Below are 13,643 nucleotides of genomic sequence, written 5' to 3' on the forward strand. Positions count from 1 at the left end.
ATATATATTTATAAGAGTATGGAGTGGTAGTGCATAAAGTAACTTCCAACTCCATTGAAAAACAGTGGATACGGTGCAGTTTGACAGACATCACATAAAACGGTACTTTTATCAAAAACGATGGATTACAGCACCCAAGAATGAACACAGTGACACAGGACAAACATGTACAGGGTAGGCATTAAAGAATACATTTTTACAAGAATCGACTGACTGAGACTTGATGCACACACTCGTCGCCGCTCAACTCCATTCTAAGTTGTGGAGTTGAGTTTAGTCAGCTAGGTTATGACCAAGGAAAACGTCAAGTAAGTATTCACATCCTTGAGTCAAGTTGTGTGGAAGCAGAAGCACCCCTAATCAAAAGATCCTAGGATTTTCATATGATAAGTACTTCTTATCTACTTATCACATGACCAATAACACAAATTCAACAAAGGGGAAACTGCTTTGAAGATGAAGAATTTATTACATCCCATCACAAATAGTCCTCATTTGCTCAAAGTTGTTGCTCATTCCTGTCTGGCAAATACACTAATCTAACAATTCTGATGTGGTGGTAGGAACATCAATAGCAAAAAACAAAAAATCACTGTAGCCTATATACCGTCTATACAAGGCAAGATACAATTAAATATAACCCAAAACAAACAAAATGAAAACAATATATAAACACACTTTCAGGGAATTACTAATTCCAATTGAAAGGATTTTGTCTTATATTCACCTTCAGAATCAATAGAAAAGCAAATAATGACAGGGTTCAATCTTTAATTCCAGGGTCAATTAACCACTAATAACACAACACACAATTATCTATATCCATATGTACATATGCTCATGTGCACAAGTCTCTTGAGTTCTTATAGAGAGGAATTCACAGTTGTATGACCGTATTTAAATATGTCAATATTTAAATCAGCCACCTATTCAAATATTTTTATCCCCCGACCACTTGTTAGATCATTCATTTTCAACTACTGTCAGAAACTCAATATCTTCTTTCCATGTACCACCTTCCACAAACGGTGCACTTTTATTCCTGAAATTCCAGCTTTGTTAGTTCCATTACACACTCACCTGGGAATCCCAGGTGTTTCCACATTTACTTCACTTTCTGTAATTGAGAGAGGATAAGGATGAGCCCAAAGTGTGTAAACTAACAAAACAGACAATGGGAGAAATCCAAGGGCCTAATTCAAAATTCACTAACACATAACAGATAATGTCATCATATTACATAGTAATCCATAGTAAATACATTTCATTGATTGATAATCCAGGGTCTGGAGTTTTAACTAGAGGGATAACAGCTTGAGATAAAAACACATTTGGGCAAGACAGTGTTAGCTGGGAAATATACACAGATACATAGTAGTTACACTTAACTACAAAATATGTCTGACGACATTTACGAAAGTGCAATTACCTTCTCTTGTGAGTTAGTATCATCGGACCCTATAAAGGCAAGAAAAGGTCAAGCATTAGATTGACACACAAGATCCAAATGAATTCGAAAGATCCAAATTCACACTGTAGCTTTACGGCTTCAACATCTTTTTTTGTGTATCTTAGTTCAAACCGATTGTATTTACCAGAGCTAAATGTCCAGGAGACGATCTTGATCAAACCATAGAGCCCCAGGGCCACGGCAACCATCGCCATGGAGTCTTCAATGGAGGGACCATTAATACCTGATTGGGATGAAGAGATAGAGAGTAAATTTAAGACATACGCAGGATAAGTTGTGTCAAGTCAAGTCAAATGTATTTGACTTTTCAGATCAAAGTAATTGCATATCAGAAATTATAACCTGGGCTGTTCAAGCCCTGAATGCTAATTGGCTGACAGCCGTGGTATATCAGTACCGTATACCACGGGTATGAAAATACATTTATTTTTATTGCTCTAATTACGTTGGTAACCAGTTTATATTAGCAATATGGCACCTCTGGGGTTTGTGGTATATGGCCAATGTACTACGGCTAAGGGCTGTATCCAGGCACTCTGCATTGTGTCGTGCGTAAGAACAGCCCTTAGCCATGGTATATTGGCCATACACCACACCCCCTAGGGCCTTATTGCTTTATTATACTGGTAGGCCTAGAGACACTGCTATATGGGCCCATGTATGGAATGTAAAGAACATTGCTTGAGGTAGAAATTGCCCCTAACCACAGATTCCCTTACCCCAATCCTAACCTTTACTATGAATCAGTGGACCCAGGGGCAACATCCATCAACTCAATGCAGCTCGATTAAATTAACTCTCACCGATGACATTGAGGGTGACGCTGGCCCGCCGGGTGCCTCCAGGATGGACGGCCACACAGGTGACCTCCCCTCCACGGCCAAGGTCCAGCTTGGCTGAGTCTAACTCCAGACGGGAGGTCTGGCTGTAGGTGTTGTCTGGGCCCTGCCTGTGGCCTGTCACGCTGCCCTGACCCAGGGGCCTGACCTTACCGTCAGGCCCTGTTAACTCCCAGTGGAAGTCCAGGGAGAGGGGGAAGAATCCTGACGCCTCGCATTGCACCTTCACCACCTGGCCGGGCACGGAGAGAGGGAGCGGGGAGGGGAAGATGGAGAGGGACGGAGGCTCTGGGAGAGATAGAGGGAGAAATAGGAGTGAGAGAATGAGGTAAGAGAGGATGATACACATAAATGGCATGTTTTCTAATGCTATTTAGTAGACCATGACATACCATTATGAGAATGTACTGTATATGGAGTTACAGTAGTTATTTCAGTGAATATACTATACATAGTGGTTGAGATTCTACAGTTCTAAAACAAAAATTGCAACACTTTAGTATTGGCAGACTAATCAAGTGTATTCATCTATCCTCACCTACAATCTCCAGCTCCACTGCCACCTGAGCCAGGAGATAGGGCAAGTACACCGTGCAGATGTAGGTTCCTGTGTGGCGCACTTGAGCTTCCTGCAGGATCAGTGATGCATTTCCTGTCTCGTGCAGAGCCGTGAAGTCTAGCCCCGCTCTCTTTTCCTTGGTCTCGGCAAATCGGTCTGTCTTGCCGTCGTAGGCCAGAACCAGACGGCCATCACCCCTGAACTGGTAGCGCCACTCCACGGCGAAGCCAGAGCCAGAGAGAGGAGAAGTGGCCTCCATCCAAAACCCACAGTCTAGAACCACCGGTTCCCCGAGTCTGGAACGGACCAAGGGGGTTCTACTGGACACACTGAGCACCACTGGGAGAGAGAGGGGTAGCAGAGAGACATTAAACTTTCACACTACTTTATCTGTGACGTTACGTAGTAATAAACATCACCGGATTCTATAATTCTTCATGGCATATGACAAATTAATTTCAATTACTTTCTTTTTAATATTTTATAAGTCAGTTAAGAACAAATTCTTATTTACAATGACGGCCTACACCAGCCAAATCAATCATAGGGCTCTTTACCAGTGGGTTCCTTGGTTGCCGTGGGAGCACGCATGACACTGGACAGGCCCAGCTGTCCGTCAAGGCCCTGCAAGGCTGCAGAGTACCAGTCAGCTTGCAGGTAGATAGGACTGTGGGCAGAGTCAGTGAGCGGGACTACCCATTGAACGGTGGAGGGCTGGGGCATGAAGGGGTTTATCTCGCACTGTGGTTTATGGACTGAGCCCTCTGGTGGGTGCAGAGAGGAACTGCAGAGGATGGCTGCTGGGTCTGATGAGAGAGAGGGAGATTTGTCTATAGAAGTTATCCTTTCAATGAAATAACATTTATTTTTCTGAAACGCTCTGCCTAAAATGACAACACTCTTGTAGTCTTGTATAATTTAAATTAGAGGCTTGGTGTTAGAGGATGGCGAATTGTTGAGCTGTAACACCAAATTGACTGAGTGCACCTTTAACAGCCACTGGCTTGTCATTCAAATCCGTCATAATTTCGAAAGAGATCGTCCTATATAGTGTATAATGATAAGTACTGACCAGTGACGTAGTAGACTCTATCATGGTTGATGTCTGCAGATGGTCCCTGCTGTGACTTGGTTTCTTCACTCTCTGGGTCTGTATTGATATACAGTAGTGACTTCTCCTGGATCATTGCAGCAGGGAATCCCCCACCTCGACCTGGTTTCTCCTGGACAAACCAGCACTCCAGAACTGGACAGCTTGTCCCATAGACTGGAAGAGAGAAGGATGAGAAAGTTGTGTGAATATGTGAGAGCATCAATGTGGATAGGTGAGAAGATGTAAACTACTTTAGATTAGCTTCGTAAGAATAGTAATGAAAGGGCAATCAAAAGAGCAAAAGATGCTTAGTATTCAGACAGTGGAAACAAAAATACTGTAAATCTCTATTACTGTAAATCGCTTATTGAACTGTAATACATTTTTAAAAAACAATTGCATTCGTATGAATACATATTTGCTGTAAGGCTGTTTATGTGTGCTTGTCATTTCACACAATGATCTAAATTAACCAACCAAGTGCAATGCATATACAAGCTACAAAGTAACACTGATCAATACAATATCACTGATCAATACAGATTAAGTAGATACAGAGCAGCAGTTGTTTCAAATTGTATCATATATGAAGTCATGTTCAATATCAATATATTTAAAAAATCTACACCACAGATGCCGGAGAGTTGAAAGGAAATACACTAAGAAAAGTCGACCATTTTTACCGTGTATGAAGTAAGTAAAGGCGAGAAACGATAGCTTGTAAATTGTTGAAATATTGGCCATGGTTGTCTTCGACAGTGTTATCGGCTGTTCTGGTGTAGTTTGAAGTTGTTAAAGCATGGAGAAATATGATGTTGTCTTCGGACTTCCCCTGTAACCTGCAGAAACTGCTTTCACTTTCATTTTTCAAAGACATGCGCATAGCAAGACGAGGCATAGATAATGATAAACCACCGCGGTGTCCAATAAAAGTCAATACACTGATTTTATGAGGCACAAACTGCATAAAAATGTTGTGAAAAAATAAACTGTTTTACAAACTCAGAGAGCTTCGTGCACAACATGATTTGCCGCGCAACATGCAGAATGCACACTCAACACAAGATGGTGCACCAACACTAACGTTACTTTCAAACGTGCCCCAGAGTGGTCAAGATCACTTGATTTCTTTGAAACTGGAATCTGGGAACATGCACACCATTGGAGTTTATACCTGGCTGGCTGCTTCTGTTCGAAAATTACGAACGTCACATGGATTTCGGTACAGTGGCATGAATTAATACATGATGGGTCATTATTTTATGAAAGAGTTAGCCCCTGCCTGTCTTGTATTTCCAGTCAACAGGTGAAATCTGCTACCTTTTAAATAGAAAATTAAATAGCTTGTTTTTCATTCTGCCTGAATTGGAACGTCACAGAGTTGCCTGATTGTTTGCAGAATGCAGAGAAACAAGATGGCAAGAAGGAATAGGGTAATCTGATCCAAGATTTGTGGTGAGGCAACTTCTACTTTGACGTCGAGACGGGGTAGGGTGAAGTTGCCCTAAAACGCTGATCTTGGGTCAGATTTACATTTTCCTTACTAATGGTTAAGGATTGGAATGGATGAGGGGAAGCTGATCCCATATCTGTTCCTAGAGGAATCTTTACCCTGGAGCGACAAATACCCAAAAGTCAAGTGACTCGTCATGTGATTTCTCTGAAACAGAAGTGAGGAGAGATACAGTCTACCTATAGATGGCACTGTGGCATTGTTTATCCTTCACTGTAGCCTCTGCGACGGCTGGTTTTTGACCCTTTTATTGTTCATTTCAGGGACTTTCCATTCACAAACTGAACTTGCTTTGGTTATTCCCGTCACGCACATACCAGAACACACTGTGGGAGTGGGCAAGAATTCCAGAACACATTTTCATTGGGGAGAGAAAATGTGAAAATATGATCAAAGATGACTTGGTTGGATGTGTAGGTTTGTTACTGTAGTTATGGTCAACGGGTTTTCAGCTAGTATCCACTGGCTCTGTTTTAGTTCTTTCAGTAGCCTAGTCATTGTGAAACAAAAACACTTTTTAAATGAAAAGAATGCATAGTCCTACATCCCACTCAGCAGTATGGATATGTACAACCATGTATAGGCTACTAGAACTAGATGATGCTTCAGTGTCGGCCATCTCATGATTGAGGATAGATAGACACAAGATGGCTGCATACTGACGCTCTTACTGGAAAGGGCGTGGGACTTACCTCAACACTGTTTGACTCCACTTTCCATTGCATTTCTATTCTATATGATTTTCTTGCTGTGTTTTTCAATGTGATGATATTAAACAATTTCCTATCAAATGGAGCTAGATCCAACACAATGTACGTCCTTCAATGGGTCCCATCCAGTATGCCAAATAAACCTCCATAGACCTTAGCCTGAGATAGCTTTATTGTGTCGTCCTCCCAAACCACAAGCCCACTGAGAATACTATAGGAAGAATACATGGTTTCTCCTCTTTCACATCAAAGTGATCCTCCTCCCATGTTATTGATTTGAGTCAAGGCCATTGTAAGAACTAAACCTACAGCAGCAGATTGCTGGAAGACCTCCCTGTATGTAGGCCTACCACAATACGCTTGCAGGTTACCTAGACTGTCTTAGATGAGAAACAGTGCATTCGGAAAGTATTCAGACCCCTTGACTTTTTCAAATGTTGTTACGTTACAGCCTTATTTTAAAATGGATGAAATAAAAAAAAAATCCTCATCAATCTACACACAATACCCCATAATGACAAAGGGTAAACTGATTTTTTTACATTTTAGCAAATCTATTAAAACTAAAAAACAGAAATACCTTATTTACATAAGTATTAGGACCGTTTGCTATGAGACTCGAAATTGAGCTCAGGTGCATCCTGTTTCCATTGATCATCCTTGAGATGTTTCTACAACTTGATTGGAGTCCAAATTCAATTGGTTAGACATGATTTGTCTATATAAGGTCCCACAGTTGACAGTGTATGTCAGAGCCAAAACCAAGCCATGAGGTCAAAGGAATTGTCTGTAGAGCTCTGAGACAGGATTGTGTCGAGGCACAGGTCTGGGGAAAGGTACCACAACATTTCTGCAGCATTGAAGGTCCCCAAGAACACCTTGGCCTACATCATTCTTAAATGGAAGAAGTTTGGAAACACCAAGACTCTTCCTAGAGCTGGGCGCCCTGCCAAACTGAGCAATATGGGTGTCACGCTCGTTGTAAATATGGGACCAAGGCGCAGCGGGAATGTGTATGCTCATCTTCCTTTATTATGAAGAAAAGCCAAAACAAACACTAAATCAAAGCAATGACGAGAAAAACAGTCCTGTGAGACAAACAGCTACACATGGAACAACTACCCACAAATCCCAATGAAAACACACCCCTCTTAAATAGGACCTTCAATTAGAGGCAACGAGGTACAGCTGCCTCCAATTGAAGGTCAACCCAATAAACTACATAGAAATAGATAAACTAGAACAAACATAGAAATAGACTAACATAGAACATACCCCAACAAACCCCGAAACACTCTAAACAAACACCCCCTGCCACGCCCTGACCAAACTATAATAACAAACAACCCCTTTTACTGGTCAGGACGTGACAATGGGGAGAAGGATCTTGGTCAGGGAGGTGACCAAGAACCCGATGGTCACTCTGACAGAGCTCCAGAGTTCATCTGTGGAGATGGGAGAACCTTCCAGAAGGACAACCACCTCTACAGAACTCCACCAATCAAGCTTTTATGGCCACTCCTCAGTAAAAGGCACATGACACACATCTCTGGTCTGATTAAACCAAGATTGAACTCTTTGGCCTGAATGCCAAGCGTCACGTCTGGAGGAAACCTGTCACCATCCCTACGGGGGAAACATGGTAGTGGCAGCATCATGCCGTGGGAATGTTTTTCAGTGGCAGGGACTGGGAGATTAGTCAGGATCGAGGGAAAGATGAACGGAGTATAGACAGATCCTTGATGAAAACCTGCTCCAGAGCACTCAGGACCTCAGACTGGGGTGAAGGTTCACCTTCTAACAGGACAAAGAACCCTTAGCACACAGCCAAGACAACGCAAGAGTGGCTTCGGGACAAGTCTCTGAATGTCTTTGTGTGGCAAAGCCAGAGCCCAGACTTGAACCCGATCGATCTCTGGAGAGACCTGAAAATAGCTGTGCAGCGACGCTCCCCATCCAACCAGACAGAGTTTGAGAGGATTTGCAGAGAAGAATGGGAGAAACTCCCCAAATACAGGGGTGCCAAGCTTGTAGCGTCATACCCAAGAAGAGTCGAATCTGTAATCGCTGCCAATGGTGCTTCAATAAAGTACTGAGTAAAGGGTCTAAATACTTATGAAAATGTCATTATGGGGTATTATGGGTAGATTGATGAGGGGAATTTAAAAATATATATATTTTATGATAAGGGATTAATGTAACAAAATGTGGAAAAAGTAAACGGGTCTGAATACTTTTCGAATGCACTGTAAATTACTTTATTTTCAATTGTTACAAAGAGACTGATGTGTCTTTTTCCTTTATCCCAATACATCTGATATACAGTGCCTTCAGGAAGTATTCATACCCCTTGACTTTTTCCACATTTTGTTGTGTTACAGACTGAATTTTAAATGGATTAAATTTAGATTTTGTGTCACTGGCCTACACACAATACCCCATAATGTCAAAGTTGAATTAAGTTTTGGAAATTTCTACAAATGAATCAAAGATGAAAAGCTGGAATATCTTTGGTTAATAAGTATTCAACCCCTTAGTTAAAAAAAATATATGTTTTTTTTTACCCCTTTTTCTCCCCAATTTCGTGATATCCAATTGGTAGTTACAGTCTTTTCCCATTGCTGCAACTCCCGTACGGACTCGGGAGAGGCCCATGCATCCTTCAAAACACAACCCCCCCAAGCCGCACTGCTTCTTGACACACTGCTCCCTTAACCCGGAAGCCAGCCGCACCAATGTGTCGGAGGAAACACCGTACAGCTGGCGTCCGAAGTCAGCATGCATGCACCCGGCCGCCACTAGGATTCGCTAGAGTGCGATGGGAGAAGGACATCCCAGCCGGCAAAACCCTCGCCTAACCCGGACGACGCTGGGCCAATTGTGTGCCGCCTCATGGGTTTCCCGGTCGGCTGTGACACAGCCTGGGATCGAAACCCGGATCTGTAGTGATGCCTCTAGCACTACAATGCAGTGCCTTAGACCGCTGCGCCACTCGGTAGGCCCAACCCCTTTGTTATGGCACGCCTAAACAAGTTCAGGAAGAAAAATGTGTTTAACAAGTCACATAAGTTGCATGTGTAATTATAGTGTCTAACATGATTTTTTAATGACTAACTCATCTCTGTAACCCACACATACAATTATCTGTAAGGTCCCTCAGTCGAGCAGTGAATTTCAAACATAGATTCAACCACAAAGGCCAGGTTTTCCAATGCCTCGCAAAGAAGTGCATCTATTGGTAGATGGGTAAAATAAATAGCAGACATTGAGTATCCCTTTGAGAAGGGTGAAGTTATTAATTACACTTTGGATGGTGAATCAATAGACCCAGTCACTACAAAGATACAGACATCCTTCCTAACTCACTTGCCGGAGAGGAAGGAAACCGCTCAGGGATTTCACCATGAGGCCAATGGTGACTTTAAAACAGTTACAGAGTTGAATGGCTGTGATAGGAGAAAACTGAGGATGGCTCAACAACATTGTAGTTACTCCACAATACTAACCTAAATAACAGAGTGAAAAGTAGGAAGCCTGTACAGACTAAAATATTCCAAAACATGCATCCTGTTTGTAATAAGGCACTAACGTAAAACTGCAAAAAATGTGTCAAAGAAATTAACTTTATGTCCTGAATACAATGTGTGGTTGTCTAGCAATGATCAACAACCAATTTTACAGAGCTTTAAGAATAAAAAAAATATATATTGTACAATCCAGTTGTGCAAAACTCATAGAGACGCACCCAGAAATCGCTGCCAAAGGTGATTCTAACAGGTATTGACTCAGGGGTGTGAATGCTTATGTAAATTAGATATTTCTGTATTTCATTTCCAATATATTTGCAAAGATGTCTGAAAACATTTCACCTTGTCATTATTGGGTAAAATTTGTCGAAAAAAATATATTTAACCCATTTTGAATTCAGGCTGTAACAACAAAATGTGGAATAAGTCAAGGGGTATGAATACTTTCTGAAGTCACTGTATGCCAAATAATGAACTGTCAACACTTTGTGGTGAATTTCAGTGATGGGAAAACTGCAACTACATGAACCTGGTAAAGATCTAGATATGGCTTCTCATTGAGGTGGTGACCTTTTACTGTATGTTTCTGCATTAAAGCCATATAACTATCAAAGACTTAATTATTAGGAATTGGTAGGGGGGAGGGGGCAGTCACCAGTGCTAAGCTACGCTTCATCTCTTCTCCGGGCTGGGTCTGGCAACAATACTTCGTCCACATCACAAGATACGTTTTCTCTTGCCAAACATCGAGGGAAGTATCTCCTAGCATGGCATATCCAACCTTGGACAGAGGCAACCTCTATGTCCCCACATGCGTCCTCCATTGCCTGGAGAAGCGGCATGCGGGTATAGGGTTGGCGATCATACACTTTCCAGCGCCAGGCTGAGAAGAATTCCTCTATGGGATTTAGAAAAGGTGAATATGGGGGTAGGTACAAAACTACAAATTGTGGATTGGTGGCAAACCAGTTTTGGACCAGAACAGCCCGGTGAAAACTAACATTGTCCCATAAAACCACAAATCTAGCAGGCTCCTGATCTGAATCAGGGACAAGCATTGTGTAAATTGCATCCAGAAAAGTGAGCATATGGCCGGTGTTGTACGGACCCAGTGTGGCATTGTGATGGAGGACCCCGTTCTGAGTGATGGCAGCACACATATTACCCCCACGCTGTCCTGGGACATTGGTAATTGCCCTCTGTCCTATTGTGTGTGTGATCTGGTGAATAAGTGTAGCATTTTGATTGGTTGTGTTTGGAAAAGGAAAGCAAGTCACTTCCTGTTAGATTTTTGTGTTTTAGGTAGAGAATTGTGTGTAGTGTTTTGAAAAAAGTGTTTTATGCAATTGACAACTGAGTCAAAGGCTGAGAAATAGCTTATGGTTTTGGATATTTGGTGTGTAGTTTTGCACTTTGAGTAAGAGGTTTCAAAAATCGTGTGACATGAAAAGATTTTGTGTGTAAGCAGTTGGAAAAAACTGTAATAAAAAGTTATGGTTCAAATTGTGAGAGTCATTTGTGCTTGTCAAATTGTAAGCCTATTAAGCTTGGTTGAATAATGGTTTATAAATCCACTTAAAATAATCATAAGACAAACTCTTATTCCATCATGCAACCTTACAAGGGTTTCACTGTTGAGGAGAATTCTCACTTTTGGATGGGATGCATTATTGTAATTATTTATTTATCCCAGGAATTAAGACATCATGTCAAGATCTGCCCATCTGCGCAACACACTAGAAATAATGATGACCTTGAACATGCCCACGTGTTGATACAGACGTCATGTAACAGTACGCAAAGAACAGGGTCGAGAAGGTCAGTGTGCAAAATCCAGACATTATTCAACCAAGACTGCAGCAAAAGAAGCAAAGTGTTTTAGATCAAAAACGTCAACACAGGAGGGAGAAAGTATTTTTTCCATTCAATTTGTTTTTGCTTTTTTGGATACATGAATTGTGCTGGACGATTTAGCATAGGTACATTGCATGACTAAAAGTATGTGGACACCTGATCATCAAACATCTCATTCCAAAATCATGGTCACTAATATGGAGTTGGTCCCCCTTTGTTGCTATAACAGCCCACTCTTCTGGGAAGGCTTTCCACTAGATGCTGGAACATTGCTGCGGGGACTTGTTTCCATTCAGCCACAAGGGCATTAGTGAGGTGGGGCACTGATGTTGGGTAATAAGGCCTGGTTCGCAGTTGGTGATCCAATTCATCCCAAAGGTGGATGAGGTTGAGGTCAGGGTTCTGTGCAGGCCAGTCAAGTTCTTCCACACCGATCTTGACAAACCATTTCTGTATGGACCTCGCTTTGTGCACGGGGGTATTGTAATGCTGAAACAGAAAAGGGCCTTTCCCAAACTGTTACCACAAGCGTTCAAACCACAGAATCGTCTAGAATGTCATTGTATGCTGTAGCATTAAGATTTCCCTTCACTGGAACTAAGGGGCATAACCCGAACCATGAAAAACAGCCCCAGACCATTATTCCTCCTCCACCAAACTTTACAGTTGGCACTACGCATTCGGGCAGGTAGCGTTCTCCTGGCATCCGCCAAACAACAGATGGTATAATGTGATTCATCACTCCAAAGAATGAGTTTCCACTGCTCCAAAGTCCAATGGCAGCAAGCATTACAACACTCCAGCCGACACTTGGCATTGCACATGGTGATCTTAGATTTGTGTGCGGCTGCTCGGCCATGGAAACCCATTTCATGAAGCTCCCGAGGCAGTTTGGAACTTGGTAGTGAGTATTGCAAGCTAAGACAGGCGATTTTTATGGGCTATGGGCTTCAGCACTCAGCAGTCCCGTTCTGTGAGCGAAGTGGTAGCAGCTGAGCCGTTGTTTCTCCTTGACGTTTCCGCTTCACAATAACAGCACTTACAGTTGACCGGGAAAGCGCGAGCAGAAATTTGACAAACTGACTTTTTGGATATCTTATGACGGTGCCACGTTGAAAGTATCAGAGCTCTTCAGTAAGGCCATTCTACTGCCAGTGGCTATGAAGATTGCATGGCTGTGTGATAGATTTTATACACCTGTCAGGAACAGGTGTGGCTGAAATAGTTGAATCCACTAATTTGAAGGGGTATCCACATACTTTTGTATTTATAGTGTAGTTAGCTAACTTTTGCTACTACTCTCTAGCTAACTAGCTAGCGAACGTTAGCTGGGCTCGATGGTCTTACCTTCCCTGAACCTTGTTCTCGTGGTATCCGTTATCCAAGGGTATTAAGTGAGACACCCAGCATGTTAACGTTAGCTAGCCAGCTAGCTACTTGTGCCAACACACTATAAGTAAAATTAGTTCATTTTCAATGTAGTTAAACACTAGCTAACTTATTAGTGTTAGCAAGCACTATTATTTCTATCTGGATAGCGATATGCCTAAACTATAGAAATCATGAGGATGGTTTAATGTAGAGTGTCAATGCTAAATTGTCATACATACTATTTCTCTACCACAGATTCCCACAAGGTCTCAGACTCCAGGATGGGAAAATGCTTACAGGAAAGAAACAGAAGAAGACAGAGTCAGACACAGCGTTGGCGATTTCTATTATTACTTGTAATGTTAAAATGGGAAGAAACATTTTATTGAGTAGTAGGCCTCTATCTTTGTTTAATCTAATTAATCAAATTATTAAAATAACAATACAATTATTATTGTTTATAAGAAATGTAAGGTCTTTTTACATGTTGCATTAAAGTTGACTAAATTCTAAGCTCATATTTTGTTTGTATGTATTTTCACTTGGTAATGAGTAATAAGTAATTATTTAGAAAATGCTCATAGGTAACTATAAAGTTACACTTCACTTTAAATAGCTAAATCCGGTCTAACAACTAATGACAACCTTGTACTTAATGCAGATATGTAATCTGTGGTGTATTATTGTGTTTTTTCTCTCACTTGGA

General features: G+C 41.7%; 1 protein-coding gene and 1 long non-coding RNA gene across 2 annotated transcripts; one reads left to right on the forward strand and one right to left on the reverse strand.

The window, feature by feature from the left end:
* Positions 1 to 1,105: 1,105 nt before the first annotated feature.
* tapbp (TAP binding protein) lies at positions 1,106 to 4,706 on the reverse strand. Its single transcript, NM_001123605.1, is given in 8 exon segments — positions 1,106 to 1,117; positions 1,430 to 1,458; positions 1,596 to 1,694; positions 2,275 to 2,598; positions 2,849 to 3,208; positions 3,427 to 3,675; positions 3,942 to 4,136; positions 4,646 to 4,706. Coding segments are annotated over 8 exon segments (1,329 nt in total).
* A 303-nt stretch (positions 4,707 to 5,009) lies between these two features.
* LOC123730932 (uncharacterized) lies at positions 5,010 to 6,342 on the forward strand. The gene is made up of 2 exons (XR_006762373.1): positions 5,010 to 5,184; positions 5,739 to 6,342. It is a non-coding gene; the product is annotated as an uncharacterized lncRNA (long non-coding RNA).
* The last annotated feature ends 7,301 nt before the right edge of the window (positions 6,343 to 13,643 follow it).

Source organism: Salmo salar, chromosome ssa27, assembly GCF_905237065.1.
Source record: "Salmo salar chromosome ssa27, Ssal_v3.1, whole genome shotgun sequence".
NCBI lineage: Eukaryota > Metazoa > Chordata > Actinopteri > Salmoniformes > Salmonidae > Salmo > Salmo salar.